This window comes from Onychostruthus taczanowskii, unplaced genomic scaffold, assembly GCF_017590055.1.
Source record: "Onychostruthus taczanowskii isolate IOZ18803 unplaced genomic scaffold, ASM1759005v1 scaffold97, whole genome shotgun sequence".
In the NCBI taxonomy this organism is placed as follows: domain Eukaryota; kingdom Metazoa; phylum Chordata; class Aves; order Passeriformes; family Passeridae; genus Onychostruthus; species Onychostruthus taczanowskii.
This window is the reverse complement of record NW_024507768.1, coordinates 288,792-306,438: the sequence shown is the minus strand read 5'-3', so window position 1 is coordinate 306,438 and position 17,647 is coordinate 288,792. Positions and strand designations below refer to the sequence as shown.

At 55.2% G+C, this 17,647-nt stretch overlaps 1 protein-coding gene across 1 annotated transcript; it reads left to right on the top strand.

Annotated features, from left to right (window-relative positions):
- The first annotated feature begins 6 nt into the window (after nt 1–6).
- Nucleotides 7–15,390, top strand: WNT2B (Wnt family member 2B). The gene is made up of 5 exons (XM_041427060.1): nt 7–336; nt 10,779–10,999; nt 12,503–12,780; nt 13,184–13,448; nt 14,481–15,390. The coding sequence occupies exons 1-5, from the start codon at nt 173–175 to the stop codon at nt 14,708–14,710; spliced, it is 1,158 nt and encodes a 385-aa protein (XP_041282994.1). The 5' UTR covers nt 7–172; the 3' UTR covers nt 14,711–15,390.
- The last annotated feature ends 2,257 nt before the right edge of the window (nt 15,391–17,647 follow it).

Below are 17,647 nucleotides of genomic sequence, written 5' to 3'. Positions count from 1 at the left end.
CGCCGCCCCCCCGGCAGCATGAGCCTGGGCGCGGGGGCCCAGCCGGGGCTCGCTCAGCAGCGCGGAGCCGGCGGACGCGCCGCGGGGCCGTGACGGGCAGTGCCCCGAGGGGAGCGCGGGCAGGACCCCCTTCCCCGGTCATTTCTCCGTCTGGACCCCGCCCCGGAGAGATATGCTCAGCCCAAACCGCCTGGAAGCGTCTCCTGGGATTGCCGTGGCCCCCGGGCGTGCGGAGTGCGGAGCCTTCCCTCGGACGGCGGGCGCGGCCCCCCGGCTTTGCCTTCCCCTCGTCCTGCTGCTGCTCGCCCTGACGCCCCGCGCCGACTCCTCGTGGTGGTGAGTGAGGCCCCGCGACGGCGCCGCCGCCCCGACGGGGCCCGGGCCGGGCGGGAGCTGCGCGGGGCGCGGCCGAGGGACCGGGATGGAGATGGGGATGAGAACGGGAACGGGGACAGCGGGGACGTGGATGGGGACGGGGAATACCGACTAGGGGACGGGGCAGCGCCCGACGTGCGGCCGCGGGAGCCGGCGGGACCGGCCGGGCTGTGCGGGCTCCCCGCGGCTCCACCTGCGCGGCCCCGGCCGGACCGGGCTCCCAGAGCCGAGCGGCGGAGGCGGAACCGCCCCGGGCCGGTACCGAGCCTTCCCCGCGCCCCGAAAATGCCGCCGGGGCTCCTTAGGGACGGGACTTGCCGCGGGGAGCTCCGGTTCTGGCGGGGAGCAGAAGCCCCTGCGCTGTGACACCGCTGACAGCCTTCCCTCCCTGGCCAGGAGCAGGACGAGCCCCCGGCGCGGTTTGGGCCGGGGAAGGGCAGCGGCTCGGGTCCCCGATCCACCGCCGGAGCTCCCGTCCCTACGGGCTGCCGTGCTGCCCGCGCAGTTATTTACTTTGCTCCTGGAGGCGAAGAAAGTTGATGTCCCCCTTCCTTTAGATTAGACGAGGCTTTGTAAGAGACAGAAATGACGCCATAACAAAAACCTTGTGGAAATTAGTCCCGTCCTGCCCCGGTTCGTGTAACAATGAAAATTCATCTATGCAGAATGACAGTAATTAGGAAAACAAGGATCGAGAAGTTTTCCAAGTGACCCTGTGCTGTTTCAGTAGTTCAGCAACACTGGCGAAAAAAAAATAGTTGGCTGCAGTAAAGTTCTCAGTGTCCCCCACCCTATAAAAGTCCTCTCTAATCTTGTGGAAAACAGCGTTTTCCATGCCAATCTCATCATCATTAACAGATCACGGTGGATGAGGCAAAACTTAATCAAATTCAACCCATCTGCCACTGAAAGAAAACGGTAGTTTCTGGGAATTCTCAGCTACTGTGGAGCGCTCTGTAAGGGGCCGGGAGCATTTAATAGTCGTGCAGATAGCACAAGTATTCGCGGTGTTTGAGAGCACGTCTGGGCGTGTGGCAGCCCCGGCCGGGCTGGCATCCCTGGAAGAGCGATTCCAGGGTGAGAAGGGCTGGTGGGAAAGCGGTGGGGCCAGGAGGGAGCGGGAGCTCAGGGCACAGGCTGCTCGGGCAGCTGGCGGCAACCAAGCACAAAAGCAACTTCTTCAAGAGAGCAGAAAATGGTTTGGGGGACAAATGGCTGTTCACAGCCATGCCCAGAGGAGCTTTCCCGAAGCCTGGTCAGCTGAGGGGAGCTGGAATCACTGGGAGAGAAAATGAGTCACTGCTGGGGAGTCTCAGGTTGATACAAGCACTGACCTGGCTTCCAGCTCTGCCCCAGCCCAGCAGGGCAGGTGAAGGCAGGATTGCTTCTGTGGGCAAGGTGAGGTTGCTGAAATGTGAAAGTCTGAGGAAGGAAGGAAGGAAGGGACAGTGCAGAAGTTGGAGTATTTCCATTATCGCAGAGGCTGGAGGAAGAGAGTTCGTTAGAGCTGAGCAGTGGGCGCTTGGATAACACGGCTGGGAAAAAAAGGAGGAGTGGAGCAGCCACAGCATCATCTGCCCAGAGATGGGCACTTCTGGTAGCACACATGGATGCTGCCTGAAGGGTGAAAATTCCTTCTCCAGGAGGAATGAAAACCGCCCATTTCCCTTGCTGCAGCCCGCTTCTCCCCGGCGCGGCTCCGCCGCGGTCTGCCCTCGTTCCGAGCGCCCGCGGCTTCCCAGCAAGCGGGAGGAAAACCAGCCACGTTTAAAGCCTCGCTAGCTGTGGCTTGTTTGGAGGAAGCTAGATTTAGCTCCCACAGCAGTTTGTGTTCTCAGCTTGCAGGCTGATCCCCGGCTGGCAGCCCAGGGGAGCTGTGCTTGTCCGGGGCTGGGCAGCCCCACGGCCCCGGGGCAGCCCTTGGACATTTTTGCCAAGCATGTTGGTCCCAAGGACCTGAAATACATGACTTTTAAAACAAAAACCAGTTAGAAATGGAATATATTAAACTCTTAAGAGTCACACTTTCAATTGAGCCTTCTCTTCTGGAAAGCAGAACATTCCTAAGAAAAGCCTAAATTGAACTGAGCGCTGTTGTGCTGGACGTGTCAGTCCTGATGAAATAGCGTGTTTAGATGAAATTGTGTTTTACTGAAAATGGTTTCAACCAGCTGTGGTTTGGGAAAAAAGTTATTCAGTGATTTGCATAGGTTTCCAAGTACATCTTTAGCACCACTGATATTACAGTAAATACATTTGGTGATGCATCATCCTTCCTTATTTTAATTATTATTGCCAAATTCTTCTAGGGATTCACACACAATAAACTTGGGGAACTAGAGGAAATGCTTCTCATTTTCGGAGTCAACTTTTTAAGTAGTTTAATAGGAAAAATTGGGTCTCCTCTGATCACAGTACATGGAAAGGAAATATCAACCAAATGTTTCTTCTAAACAACTGCAAATTATTAATTTTCAGTGACGTCAGGCGTGGCCCAACCGCTCCACATAAACGCCAGGAATGGGTGAACTTTGGCACCCAAAAGAGCGGCTGTGGGTGTGTGTGTGTGTGCGTGTGCACGTGCTCAGGGCGCGGGCAGAGGGGACAGGTTGGGGACAGCGTGGTTTTGGCCTGGGTGGCTGTGGCCGGCTCGGTGACTCCCGGTGACAGCGGGGTGGCCTTGTGGCTGTGGGGAGCAGCACCCTCGCATAAACGCTGCCAGACTCCAAAGTGTTACTTAGCAACAGCAACCAGCTGAAACACAGACAGAAATTAAGGAGGAATGCGACGGGAAAATCCCTAAATCCCGTTTACACTTGCACGGGTGGGGAGAGCAGCGTGGCGCGGGGACGGCGGCTGGCAGGGCTGTGCCCCCGCCGCCAGAGCCCGTCAGGCCCCAAAAGCGGCCTCCGAAATTCCTTTGCAAAGATTGGGGAGATTAGACAAATGTTGCTTATAAACACAAACTGTGCAATAAACAAACTTGTTGTAAATAACTAAGTAGAGTTTACTCGCTGTTGAGAGCCCGGCGAGCCGTTCTGGTGTGGAAAGCCATTCTAAAATTAAAGGTTTGGTTAAAGAAAAATGTACACAAAGCCCTGCGTAGCCCCCTGCATCCCACCCTCACACATACCCACTCTCCTGGAACCCACACAGACCCCCCCAGCTCCCCAGCACACCAAATCCTTGTTAGCTAACTTGTTTATTGCTAACCACAGCCCTTGGAAACTACAAATATTTAATTTCATTTGGCATTGGAACAGATGGGAGGCATCAGGCTCCCAAAGAGATAAAACAAATCTGTGGAAGGAAGAGGATTGCAAGTTTGGGTGTGGGTTGGAGAGCGTGTGGGAGCCTGGCAACCACATGGGGCTACCCATGGAGCTGTGAGGATATGGGGGCTCCAAGAGAGCTGCTGCATCCCGGGCTGTGATGCACATATGGGGATTTTGAGGGATGACCAGTCCACAGTCAGGCAGCCATCATGGAGAGCTCCCTTCCCTGGCCAGGGAGGGAGGAGTGTGTGTATGGGCATGGAAAACACACCACGGGCAAATCATGAAGCAGGAGTGCCCCTCCGCGCCAGAGCAGCCCCTGGGCACGGCTCTGGCCAAGGGTTTGGCAAGGACACCCCACTGCAGATGGAGAAGGAGGCATTCCCACCAGGATGGGCCGTTGGCTGTGCTCCCACTGCTGTTCTTCCCCAGGATTCGCCGTGCGTTTCCACTGGGACACCAGCGCTGTCCGCGGTCCGGCCGCAGCGGATGGGCACCAGGAGTGATGGGAAAATGGAGTGGATACAGGATACAGCAGAGAGGCTCATTTAGGCAGGCATCATGCTAAGGTGTGTGGGAGGGGAAATAGCATAAATAGGAATGTTTGAAATCAAGCCAAGGGAAAGCCAGCTGCCTGGAGGAGCTCCTCAGCCCGCCGTGCGCCCCTCGGGGCGCGGTGCCGCTGCTCCCCGCCGTGCCAGTCTCAGACCCACAGCAGCCCCCGGGCTTTGCTCCTAGAGGGTCTGGGGGCTGTGTGGGGGCTCCGAGGGCTGTGTGTCCGTGGCTGTGATCCCATCCTGTGCCATGGAGCGTTGCCACCGGTGCTTCTGCTGCCGAGCAAGCAGCTCATCACCCTTTCAGTCTTGGCACTGCTGCAGGCACGGCACAGAATCACGGAATGACAGAATGGGTTGGAAAGGACTTTAAAGCATCTAATTCCAGCCCCTTTGCCATGGACAGGGACACGGGACAAAGTTCCAGGAGCAGAACTTGCCACCTCGGAGGGGCGAGGACGTGCGGCGCTCGGGACACGGAGATCTGTCAGTTTGTTGTTGCAGAGCACTTTGCATGGCAATAAAAGCACGAGGTCAGTGACCAGGAAGTCTTTATCCTGAGGCGCTCTGCAGCTCGGCTGTCCGGGCAGCCATGCTGTGAAAAATAAGTTTTAAAGTAATGTCAGGCTGATGGAGAATGAACCCCGTGGCCTCTGCAGCAGCCCTGGTGTTCTTGGGTTAGGGTGGATGGAACAGATGGGTTCTCTCAGTCACTCTGAGCAGTTATAATAATCCTAACTGTGCTGCTCAGTCCATTTGTCATTAGGGTCACTTTCACCTGTGGGAAATCTTTCTCAGAAAGAAATGCAGAAGGAAAAAATTCCTTCTGCTCTTCCAAACTCATTAGCTTTTGCTATTACCAAAAGTGATTTTCAGCAGTGCCATGAGGAGACGTGTGCTGGGCCAGAGCTCGTGGAAACAGCTTCTTCTTGGAGCAGCTCACACCCAACACCCAGGATATGCCATGGAAAAGAGAATTGTACATCCAGCTCTATCACCAGAGGCTGTCTTACCTCCCCACCTTTTAGGAAAGGACTTAGAGATTTAGGGAGAAAAAAAAAATTTGATTCTTAAGGGTAAAGCATATTCTTAATGAGCAATTATTTTGTATTCATGCACCAGCAACAATGTCCCTGAGGAACAGCTTTAACCCAGTGCTGACCAAAGTTTTCAGACCTCAGTTTTCTGGTTACTGTTATGCAAGATGCCAACAGCAAATCCTCCCACATCCACCCAGGGGACAAGAGACTGCAGCACCCATCTGCTCCATCTCCCCAGGACCACAGTGCTCAGTCCTCCTCGCAGAAACTGCATCCCAAAGACTGCACGGGGTGCAGGGAAACCAGAGAGGGGGCTCTGAGCAGGGTCTGAAGGCAGACAACTTTAAAAGAGGGATGCACAAGAAAGAGAAAGATGGTGCAGAAAATAAAAAAATGCCCCCTGAGTGGCACTGGTAGTGGCTCAGCATTATGATATTAAAAATTATTGAAGTGAGACTAAGGCTCTCAACATGCAGAGTAGTGGCTGCAAGTGAGGAAATTAGGACTATTAATCACTCAAAGGCGTTAACAATTCCAGCAGGCCAGGATGGCCCTGTTCCCAGTGGGGCTTAATAAAATACTCAGGTTTGAAATACTAAAATAATATCTCAGATGTTTATAGCACCTTGCAACCCAAAGTGCTTGGCAGTTGGCTGTAAATTGTCTGCCACAGCAGGGAGAGCAGAGGAAGGAAGGTGCAGCATCCCTGGGAAGTATGCAAAGAACTCGAGGAGGTGAAATGCTGCCAGGCATGATGGAATTTGCTCTTTAGCAGGCAAAGAGGCAGGGATGTTGGATTTGATCCCATCTGCACAAGCTGTCTCCAACAGCTGCCTACGGCTTTCCAGCCTCCCTCCAAAATTCAGATTTCATGAGGATGCAGTGGGATGGGAAGAGAGCAGAAGCCCGGGTAGCTTGGCTCCCAGGCTGATCCTTCAGGACTGTCAAAGCTGTCACAGAGCAATGGGGAACTGAATCACTGTTCCCAGGGGATGAACTCCAACAGCTTCTGATGCCACCAAGAAGCCAGACCACGTTCTCTTCTCAGCCTCAGAGCTCTGAGCAGACCTCAGAAGCACAGTCTGTCCAGAACCCTGGGGGCAACCAAGGGTAAAACTGTGGCAGTGGTTTTTGTTAAGCTGAGCTTCTATTAATCTAGTTTAAAACTGTGCCTTTAATGGTATTGGTGCAAGCCACAATGGGAATTTATGGCGTTTCAAGCAGCTGTTTGAATTCCGAGCACTAAAATGTAGATTTGTCTGAGAAAGGCAATTCCAAAGATTTCCCTTTTAAAATCAAGTAGTGTTCAAATAGGTTTTCCAATGCCTTATGAAATGGTGAAAAATCAAATCTTAGCTAAAGCAGTGTCTAGTACAAATTTCATTGACACTGAATTAGGGCACTCACTCACTTTGCAGGAGCACCTTGTTATTATGGAAGAGCAACAGGACACTTTCTGATTCCATGTAATTTTATGAATTCCCACTAAATTAATTTCTTCCAAGCCTCATTTTCCAAGAGCCATTTCCCAGCTGATCTCTCCCAGCGAGCACATGCAGGGAGGAGCTGTTCGTGTGGGAAGCCCAGGAGCCGGACCCACAGCCCAGCCCAGCCCAGCCGAGGAGGGGCTCGCACCGCCTGCACGCCACCAGCTCAATAGATGCGTCTGCCTCTGATTTGCATGTTTATCTTAGAAGCAATTTAGGTTTCTCCTTGTTTACAAGAGCCAAAGTCAGCAGACTCTCCAAAGAACAACAGCTTGGAAGGCAGCGCGTGACGGGTGTCTCCTGTTCCACTCGCGGACGCCGGATGAGCTCGCTGCAGCCTCTGCATGCAGCCCTGCAGCCTCTGAGTGCAGCCCCACAGCCTCTGCATGCAGCCCCACAGCCTCTGCATGCAGCCATGCAGCCTGCAGGGACAGAGGAGGGCTTGGCCTCGCAGGCTCCAAACGCACCTGCCCTTGAAGACAAGGTGTCCATGCTCTGCTGCTGCTGCTGCTGCTGCCTTGTGAGCAGCAGGCAGAGGCAGCGCCGTGCCCTGCAGCACGGCCTCACACCCGGCTGCGGGGGAAACAGGGAAATGCACCCAGCTCCAGGCTGCAGCGATGGGCAGGAGGCGACGCTGCAGCATCGTGCAGCCCAGGGTGGGCACGGGGGTTGTGGCAGCCCCTCAGCCAGGCTGGGCACACAGCTCTGCACTTGGCAAAGGGCGGTGCCAGGGCTCTGCACGCCCTCAGGAGGCAGCAGCATATGGAGTCCTGTTGGGCAGGGTGGGGGATTGCTATCCCCACATGCACTTAATTATCCACTCCCTTCTTCCCTGCCTCCAGCCCCTCCTCACTGCAGGCTCTGCCTCTCTCCTCCCAACCCCGAAGGCCAGGCCTGAGCAGCCTCCAGCATCAGAAGTTATCCCTCACAGACTTTTCTGAACTCAGGGCTGGAGTTCTGTGGGGTTCTTTTTCAGCTATAAAAATGCTGATTACCCCAGAGTACAGCACTGCAGAAGTGTGGTACTTCCAGCAGAGTTTCATTTGTTTGAAAATGAAGTTCTGATAAGGCAGCTGGGGGCTTCTCAGAACATCCATTGTCTTTCCCGTTGCAGTATTTTTAAAATGTCACAGATTTTGAGAAATAAAATTGCAAGGGATGTTTTCATCTATCCAAAACAAATGTTTGGGTTTTTTCCTTCCCAAAACTCTGCTTGGCAGAATTTTCTGATGTTCCTCGTCTTGCTCCATTTCAGAGTAACTGAACTCTACTGGAGCATTTCTCACCAAGCTTTCGCCTTTGCCGAGACAACCACAGCCTTTCCAGGTCATGGGAGGAATTTTCCCTTTAGTTGTGTGTTAGATTTCAGTACATGAACCCTGCTGGAATGCTGTAGGTGCTGTGGTGCATGTGCTGCCACAGGCAAAGGGAGGTGCAGCCGCTGCCCTGGCCCTCCTGGGGTGCGCATGGCGAGCTGCTGCTGCAGCAGTTGGTGCCCTTCACACTGCTCTCCCTCCACTTTCTCCTGCTGATAATGTTTGCTCTGATCTGGGTATCTGGCAGGAGAATTAGGGAGAAGTAATTAGCTTCCAGTGTGAAAAAGGGAGTGCCTGGTGTTTATCTTGTCTGGAGGGTTTCTCTTGATCTCGGTCTCCCAGGGGATGGTGTTAGTGCTTTATCCATCACTCTCCAGTCCTGGCAGCTCCACTGCCAGCTGCTGTGTCCCAGCCCACTCGCAGCCCACTGCTGGGACTGGAGACCAGTGCCCCAGCCCCACAAGGTCCCTGCTGAGGTGGCCCATCACAGAACATTTCACCTTTCCCAGCTTTCCCAGCATCACTTTTCTCCAGCAAAGAGGAGCTTTGGCTACTTCTGACCCTCCGTTGTGCAACCTGCTGCCTCCCAGCATCTCATCACTCCTTGCCAGCACAGGCAGGGGTAAGCCAGCCACCCCCATCCTTGCTGGGCAGAACGAATTTAGGGCTGGGGACCTGACCATGCATCCTGGAAGGAATTCTGCAGCCCCTCTCAATGTCACCGTGCCACCATGCACGTGGGATGCTCCTCTGCCCTGGCCCCATGGGAAGGGAGGGGCTGCTCTGAGTCTGGCACGAGCAAGGCAGTGAAACATCTGCAGCTGGCAGTGCTCGAGGAGCTCCTGTTGGCTTTTCTTCCCTAAACAGCTTCTGCCACTTCCCTGTTCCTCTGTCCCAGCATGAAAGGCTGGAGAGCATGCCTGTGACAATAATGCTCACTGCCCCTTGGAGTCTGGGCTTGCAGAGCCATGGGGAGCTGGGTTTATTATCCTCAGCTCCAGCCCGAGATGACCTTGTGCTTCTGCCAGCATTTAAACAAAATATTTTAAAAGAGGGAGCAGATCCCATTGCTTTGTGTGCTTGCAGGGCTTTCCTGAGCCTGGGAGCTCTCTCTGGGGTGGATGGAACTGAGAGAACATGTCCAGAGACAGACAATGAAATATTATCCAAGCTTATTGCTTTTTATTATTATTGAAGGACGGTTTTTGCTTCCAGTCTGGGGGTTAGAAAAAATCTGAATACCACCCAAACCTCATCCCTTCCAGCCAGAATCCCAGCTCCGTGCTCTGCAGCAAAAGTCATCCTCAAGCACAAGCAGCCAGAGGGGTGAGCGGGTGGTGCAGGGGGAGCCGACTGGGATGGAAAATTCCACATTGCTGCCATTGTCCGGGACGGGGAGAGTGCGGGGCAGCGCTCAGGTCCCTCCCCCGTGGCTGTGGGAAGCTGCCCATGGGCTCAGCCGGGCTCTGGCAGGCTGCTCTCTGTGCCTTGTCCGTCTGCTCCGGGTTCCTGCTGCAGGGAGCGACCAGGACACAGGTGGGACACAGGCAGGACAGGGGCCACAGCTTAGTTCTGCCAGTTACAGAGATTCAGGGCGCGGGAGTAAATGTTCAGGAGATGCACAGAGAGAAATCAACAGCTCGGGGACAGCAGCGTGGGTGGAGAGTGCAGCACCAAGCGGTGCAGCCTGCTCCTCTTCCTCCCTCACCTGCGCATGCCACGGGAGCCTGTGCCATGGACATTCCTGACAAATGCAGGCAGGAGGAAGGACAGAGCCTGCACGAGCCACACTGGGCTCAGCTGGGCTCCATCCTGCTGTGCTCAGCAGGGCTGGGATGTTGGGGAGAGGGTGCGAGGGAGGTTTTGCACATCAGCAAGTTTCTCTGCTGCTGCCCCAGAAGCTGACACAGGCCAGGCTGACGGGAGACATCCCGTGACTCACAGCCCCCAGAGCTGACTGTCTGCCGGGGGACATGGGCTCCACAGATGCCCTGCTCCTTCCTGCAGTGATGAAGAGCTCTGCTTGCTCCTGGCTCATGCATTTTGGGGTTATTTTATTAAACAGACTGTGATGATTAAACAGGCTGTGCCCTGTCCCTGTGCCCTGCCGGTCTGAACCACAGCCCCAGGCAGGTCTTGACACGTGCCTCCCAGCTCACCCGTGCCAAGGGGATGCTGCAAGGGGGACATTTCTGTGTAGAGACACTTGGGGCAGAGCCTGGAGCAGCTCTGACACAGCCAGAAAGGAAAGAGGGAAACTAGGCTTCAATGTAAGACCCAGCAAGCAGAGTGAGGACCTGGAGTCCCTTGGTTTGTTCAGCTGGAGGAGAATGAGCTCAGACCTCACTGGGGTCTGCAACCTCCTCCTCAGGGGTAGTGGAGAGGCAGCTCTGGTCTCTGCTGTCGGTGACCAGGGACAGGAACCAAGGCAACGCCTGGAGCTGTGTCAGGGGAGGCTTAGGCTGGATATCAGGAAAAGGTTCTTCTTCCAGAAGGTGGTCAGGCACTGAACAGGCTCCCCAGTGCAGTGGTCATGGCCCCAAGGCTGCCAGAGCTCAAGAAGTGTTTAGCCAGTACTGTCAATCGCAGGGTGGGATTTTTGGGGGTGTCCTGTGCAGGGCCAGGAGTTGCACTGGATGTCCTTGTGGGCCCCATCCCACTCAGGATACCCAGTGATTGTGTGACTCCCCTCTGCAGGCAGGCAGAGACGTGGCACCGCTCTCTCTCGCAGGTACATCGGGGCACTGGGCGCCAGGGTGATCTGTGACAACATCCCCGGGCTGGTGAACAAGCAGCGCCAGCTCTGCCAGAGGTACCCTGACATCATGCAGTCGGTTGGGGAGGGAGCCAAGGAGTGGATCCGCGAGTGCCAGCACCAATTCCGGCACCACCGCTGGAACTGCAGCACCCTGGACCGCGACCACACCGTCTTCGGCCGGGTCATGCTGCGAAGTAGGTCCTGCCCTGTCCCCTTCCCACCACCATGGGACTTGTCTTCCTGGAGAGGCTCTCCTCCCCTGGGCTGCCATGCCCGGTGGCTTGGATTACTCCCTGAGGAGAGCTTTGCCTTTCCTTGTAAATTAATCAAGTAGTAATGGGAGCAGAGCACTGCGTTTGGAATAGCTGCACCAGATGAGATGGAGCAGGGGGAGCGCTGGGGGAGAAGGGGGAAGGAGGAGACACCTCCGGAGAACAGGCGCATATGTAAACAGTAATGGGATATATAAATATTTGGAGAGCGGGGTTGGCCAGGACTCAGCAATTCACGTGGGAACTGGCTGTTCCCTCGCATGGCAAGGGAGGCAAGGCACAGATGCAGCTCCAGTCCCTGCTCCGGGCTCTGAGGTGGAGGAGGACCACGGCTGCAGGGCAGGTGCCAGCCCTGCACCAAGCACTGGGCATGGCCCTGCCCGGGAGAGACCTTCCCACTCCAGGTGAGGGACAGACACAACACAAGCAGGGATGCACCCAAGAGATGTACCCAAGGAGCAGAGAGGAAAGGCACGGTGGGGACAGGGGTGGGGCGGTCCCAGAGCGGGAGCAGCATCTCCAGTGGCTCCAGCTGCCCCGGGAGTGCTCTGGGAGCAAACAGGCGGCTCAAGCCCTGGCACGGGCAGCAGCACTGCAGGACAGATGCTGCTGCACCCCACGACGTGCCGGGAGCATCCAGCCATGTGGCCTCCAGATCAAAAGCGGCTGGAAGAGCCTTTCCACTCGCAGCTCGTATGGAGGACACGTGAGTGCCACAGGAGGAGCCGGTGAGTGGGGGGCTCGCTCCTAGCTGGCGGGGGGATGGGGCAGCTGCCCGTGGGGTGGACAAGCAGCAGAGCCACGAGCCAGGTGCCCGACCTGACTGGAGGAAGGGGACTGGAATGCTGAATGCAGCATTTACCCCACCATGCTGCAGCCTGCCTGCTCAGTCTCTGTTCCCATCACGGCACCTTTTCTCCTGCTTGCATCCTCTCCTGGCAAAGGATGGGGAATGATGAAAGCTCCTCGCCACAGCCCCATCCTGCGAGGCCCAAAGAGAGCTCTGCTGCCTTTGAAGTTGCTTTCAAAGGCTCTCGAAATGAAGACTAACATGGTTTTGATTTGCAGCTTCTTTTACAGCATTATAAAACCAGCTGCGAACTTGAACCAGAGACACAAAATCGCAGGCAGCAAGCTGTGCAGAGCCGGGGCTGGGGCTGGCTCCGCTCAGCGCCGGGAGGGAGGGCAGCAGCCCCGGCCCTGGCTGCTCTCACCACCCGTGGGCACGCACCCTGAGCGCTGCAATTAGTCTGAAGGGCTGCAGGGCAGCCGAGGCTGGACACTGTGGTCAGCAGAGACGGCTGGGCTTGGCTTATCCCCTTACAGGATGGTCTCGCTCCCCAAGGCCTGGTTCTTCGTGGGCTGCAGGCACTTGGCACAGCCTGGCACGCTCACTCCCCATTCCTGTTTCTCCCCCCGTGGCAGGCAGCAGGGAGGCCGCCTTCGTCTACGCCATCTCCTCGGCCGGGGTGGTCTATGCCATCACGCGGGCCTGCAGCCAAGGGGACCTCAAGGTGTGCAGCTGTGACCCGCTCAAGAGGGGCCGCTCCAAGGACGAGCGCGGGGAGTTCGACTGGGGCGGCTGCAGCGACAACATCAACTACGGGATCCGCTTTGCCAAAGCCTTCGTGGATGCCAAGGAGAAAAAAGTGAAGGACGCCCGGGCGCTGATGAACCTGCACAACAACCGCTGCGGGAGGATGGTGAGCGCAGCCCCTGCAGCACAGCCCAGGGCTCGCCTGCCCCTCTGGGACCTTCTGGAGGGGACTGGGCCACAACAAGCCAGAACAGCTTGGCCAGAGAAATGGGACCTTGGGCATCTTTCGGAGGGCAGTTCCTGCCGTGGGTGAGGCTGGATGCTGCCCTGCCTTCCCAGAGCTCCCCCGCATGCCTTGCCCTAGGGAATGGCAGGACCTGCTCACCTTTGCCTCCTGTGTCCTTGCTGATGCTGGCATCGGTGACCTCCATACTCAGCCCCTGTCTCCCATTAGGAGCCCAGTCCCACAGAGCCGAGGGCTCATAAGCTGCACCAGGAATGAGTAGACACTGCTGCGGTGTCTGGTGCCCAGGGTGACCACTGGTCCTTACCCATCTCTCTCCCCACAGGCTGTGAAGCGCTTCCTGAAGCTGGAGTGCAAATGCCACGGGGTCAGCGGCTCCTGCACACTAAGGACTTGTTGGCTGGCAATGTCAGATTTTCGAAAAACAGGGGATTACCTAAGGAAGAAATACAATGGGGCCATCCAGGTGACAATGAATCAGGATGGCACTGGCTTCACAGTGGCCAACAAGAACTTCAGGAAGCCCACAAAAACAGATCTGGTGTATTTCGAGAACTCACCTGATTACTGCGTGATGGACAAGTCAGCAGGTAAAACCTGGAGCTCCAGCCATTACCCAAAGCATCTCTTCCTCCCTCCCCAACAGGCCAGCAGTCCCAGCTAGCCCAGCATGGGGGCTCAGCTCCCCCACTCAACCCCAGAGAGGTTTGGAGAGGGAGTTACCCAGACCCAAGAGTCCCCACAGCACCCCAGACCTGCACAGGCAGGACTGTGTTTATCCAAAATCCCCAGGCTTTATGCTAAGGCCCAAACCCCTCAAGGTTTTGGTCACCACAGAAGTGGAATGTATCCTCAGGGCCCATCTTCTGCAGAGCAAAGCTCCCTTGAACAGGCAACAAAGAGCCTGTTCCATGCACAGGCTGCTCCTCTGAACACAGCCCAAGGTTGGGATGAGAACGGGGAAGAGGCATCAGGGCTGCTGGACTCCAGCAGAGATGATCAATTTTTTCTCAGCCTGGAGCATTCCCAGTTTACTTTGCAGCAGCCATGGGAGTTCAGTGGGGAGCACACGACCCTGCCATCCTCAGCCTAAGCAGAGGGGGCATTCTGAGCTTTGCCAGCTGCAAAACCTGGCTCGGTGGGCACACACTGCTCCAGGGGTTCCCCAAGGCACAGAGGGGCTGCAGAGAGCCCATCCCTGTCCCCTACCACTCTTATGCTCTGGCAGCAGCAAACACAGGCCCTAGCAGTGGGCATGGGAAGGGGGCCATGCAGATTGCCATAGAAACCCAGAAGGTTTTGTGTTGGAAGGGATGTGAAAGACCATCTCATTCCCACCCTCCATCATAAGGGACACGAGACACCAAAGCTGCATCCTTGGCCAGGCTTGTGGCATCCCATGTCCATAAAGCACAGCAAGTGCAGGCTTCGAAGCGGTGCCTTTGGAGACCCCCCTGCAGCACGGGCTGTGACAGAACAAGGGCCTTCCCCAGCGCAGCAGTCGCGCCCACGGTCCCCGCTGCAGCTGGAGACGCGCGGTGTCACCAGCTGACCCCTCGGGCGGGCGGAGGGGAAGGGAGGAAGGGAGGAGGACGGGCTGACGCGCTCCCGCTTCCCCGCAGGCTCCCTGGGCACGGCCGGCCGCGTGTGCAGCAAGGCGTCCCGCGGGACGGACGGCTGCGAGGTGATGTGCTGCGGGCGCGGCTACGACACCACGCGCGTCACCCGCGTCACCAAGTGCGAGTGCAAGTTCCACTGGTGCTGCGCTGTGCGCTGCAAGGAGTGCGAGGACACTGTGGATGTGCACACGTGCAAAGCACCCAAACGGGCCGAGTGGCTGGACCAGACCTGATGAGACAGGAGCACTGAGGGAAGAAGCCACTGCCACCCCCCCCTTGCAATTTTTTTTTAAAACCCCCGTGCCCTGAGGGCCACGATGTTCTGGGAGCTGTAGTTCAACTGCATGGCTTTTATTTAATTAATTCTACAAAGCACTAAGGAAAGGACTACAGTTCCCAGGAGGTACTGTGGGCCCTCCGATGTGCTCAGCAAAACTAATCCCCGAGCTAGCAGGAGGCTGTGATCCTTGCTTCAACTGTGAACCTGCAAAGGTTCTCTCGGCAAAGGGACGGTGCGACTCGGAGGACTGACTGTCGGGACGCGATGGCTGAGGAACCCTGCACCTCCCCAGAGAATCTACCTTACAGTAAAGCTTCACCAGCAAAAAACACTAGTTCAGAATAATCCACTCTTGCAAAAGCATTCTTGCTGTTTCTTTTTTGCAAGGCCACAGGAAGGGTGTTGTGAATCCATGATAGCTGTGTTTCCCTCGAGCAGACCTGACACATCACTAACCCTGCTGAGCAAGAGGCTTGTCCCTGTGTCCCCAGCACAGGGAACAAGTGGAGCTGTAACGTGGAACTGAACCCTGAAGGACTGCACAGAGACAAAGGCCACCTCTAGGTGCTGGTGGACACACGGGGCTTGAGAGAGCAAATGAGACCTGTGAACTTACTGGTAGGTTCTGAAGTCAACGATACAACAGCATCTCTGTACAACTCACGTGTATGTTGTGTATACTGCTTATTATTTTAAGTCAAAATTCATTATAAACCTGTACCAGAAAATTATGTCCTTTGCTTTCTGAATTCCTACACACTCGGCTGGGCACGTTCCCAGAGCAGGAACCAGCCCAGAGCGTTTCTCTTCCCCCCTGTCTGCAGCTCCTGCTGTCCCAAAGCTTCCTACAGAGCTGAGCATCCAAAGCCCCAGGGGAATCCTTTCTCAGCAGGATCACACTTCAGGACATGTGGCTGCCCCATCCCCAAAACTGCTCAAGGCCAGGTTGGACAGGGCTTGGACCAACCTGGTCAAGTGGAAGGTGTCCCTGCCCATGGCACAGGGTGGAACAAGAAAGGTTTTAAAGTCCTGTACCACTCAAACCATCCCATGGCTCTGAAGCACAGGAGATGCTAAATAAACTTACAACTCTTTCCCATTAAAAAACCCCCAAACACTCAAAACATAATCAACTAAAATCGAAGCTGATAAGAGGAGGGGAAGGCAGCTGCAGAGCTGCTGGTAGGTAGTTACAGGGACCACCCCTCATCTCTACAGATTTCCTCTTTTCTCCACCAATTTGAGCAAGCAGACATTACAAAAATGCTTTACTTGGTGTAGAAATATTTTATAGAGTCTGGTCAAAAGGTCCCAATCCACACAAACAAATGCAATGTATAACAGTTGAACCTGGAAACTAAACTAACCCAGGTAAAAAAAGAAAAATTATCTTAATCATTGCAATTCCTCAGGCTGAGAGTGCTCCTGCAGTTCCCCCACCAGAGTTAGGCTGCACATTGCCCCAGGCAGGCTGTGCCTCCTCCCTGAGCCAGAAAAATGGGGTTTATTTTCCCAACAGTGCTCAGCATTGTGCTGATGGGCAAGTAAGGACGTTTCACACAGGGGAAGTTTTCATGGAAGTTCCAAACTTATAACAATAAAGCCAAGTCAACAGGGACATTCACCTGCAAATATTTCTTGCTGGGGTCTGCTTTCCTGCTGCCAGAGGTCTCTGAGGAGCTGGGGTTTTCTCCTGGAAGCAGTGAGATGTGCGGGCAAGAGGGGCTGAGCAAGAGCAAAGTCTGAAGGGAGGTCAAAGGAACAGGATGGGATTAAGGCAAAGAAGATTATGCTGGTCCTAAGCCACCCATGGGCTACTGCACCAAGAGCATCTGTGAACAGGGATTTTACTCAATGGCCCTAGGAAATAATAGTTTAAGTGGGGAGAGAAATCCACTTTGAAACGGTTTTGATGGGGGAACTGCTCAAAGAATTAAAAGATCCTGCCATGGGCTGGATTAAGCACCTTCCTCCATGCCAAACCCCCAAGAGTGCTCATGCAGAAAAAGAACCTTCAGCAGAGCTGCTGCAAAGCCACAGCCAAGCCAAAAGGTGACATTTTAATGGAGATCTTAAGAGAATTACAGGACCACCCCACTGCCTAGATGTTCCTTACAGAATTAAACCAATTCCCTGACAGCACAAGAGGGTTGTGCAGCACTTTTCCTCCTCTTGCATTGGAGCTGTTTACCCAGGAGTCTTCTGGTCTCCCCCCAGGCCCTTCCAAGACCCTCTGAATTTCAGGGAGAGACAATTTTCCCATCCTGGCTGTACTGAGGAATGCTGGCAGGTGAGCAGGAGGTCTGAGGCAGGCCAGAGGCATCCCGAGCCAGCGCAGCATCCGTCAGCACAGGCTAATCAACCGGGAAGAGCCTCTCATTTATCTTCATTACCGCTCCACCTACTCCCAATTTACGACAGACTTGAAAAAAATGCTGCCCCCTCAGCCATCAATCCAAGCCTCCCTCCCAGAGCAGGACACACTCCCTGGGCTGGGAGGGACCCAGTGCCTGGGGACCCGGGGTCAGCCATCAACAAACACTTCTTCTTTTGCAGAGGACCCCTGGGGGGTGTCTGTAGGAGATCTGTGGGCCAGCTTGATGAATGACACCTTAATCAATGGCTGCTGCCTAAATATATCCTCCTCTTGAATGCAGAGGTTCATATTTTAAAACAAAGAGGGAAACTCCTGAGGCCAGGTTGTCTTGGGTTTATTGGCTTTTCCCCTTTCTTGTTCCATCACTGAGATGCTGAAATTGGATGCCTCCAGTGCTCTGTAGAGTAACCACAGCTGAGACAGGAAACCTCCCTAGTCCTGCCAGGTCCACCTGTGCAGCTGCATTCCTCTGTCACAGCAGTAAATAGGAGGAGTAGAAATACTTGGAATCAA

What these genes read in the sequence shown, in the direction of transcription:
- WNT2B (XM_041427060.1), top strand. Translation starts at nt 173, where the DNA reads ATGCTCAGCCCAAACCGCCTGGAAGCGTCTCCTGGGATTGCCGTGGCC. An exon ending in CGCGCCGACTCCTCGTGGTG is followed by an intron (nt 337 to 10,778) that starts GTGAGTGAGGCC and finishes TCTCTCTCGCAG; the next exon opens with GTACATCGGGGCACTGGGCG. An exon ending in ACAACCGCTGCGGGAGGATG is followed by an intron (nt 12,781 to 13,183) that starts GTGAGCGCAGCC and finishes CTCTCCCCACAG; the next exon opens with GCTGTGAAGCGCTTCCTGAA.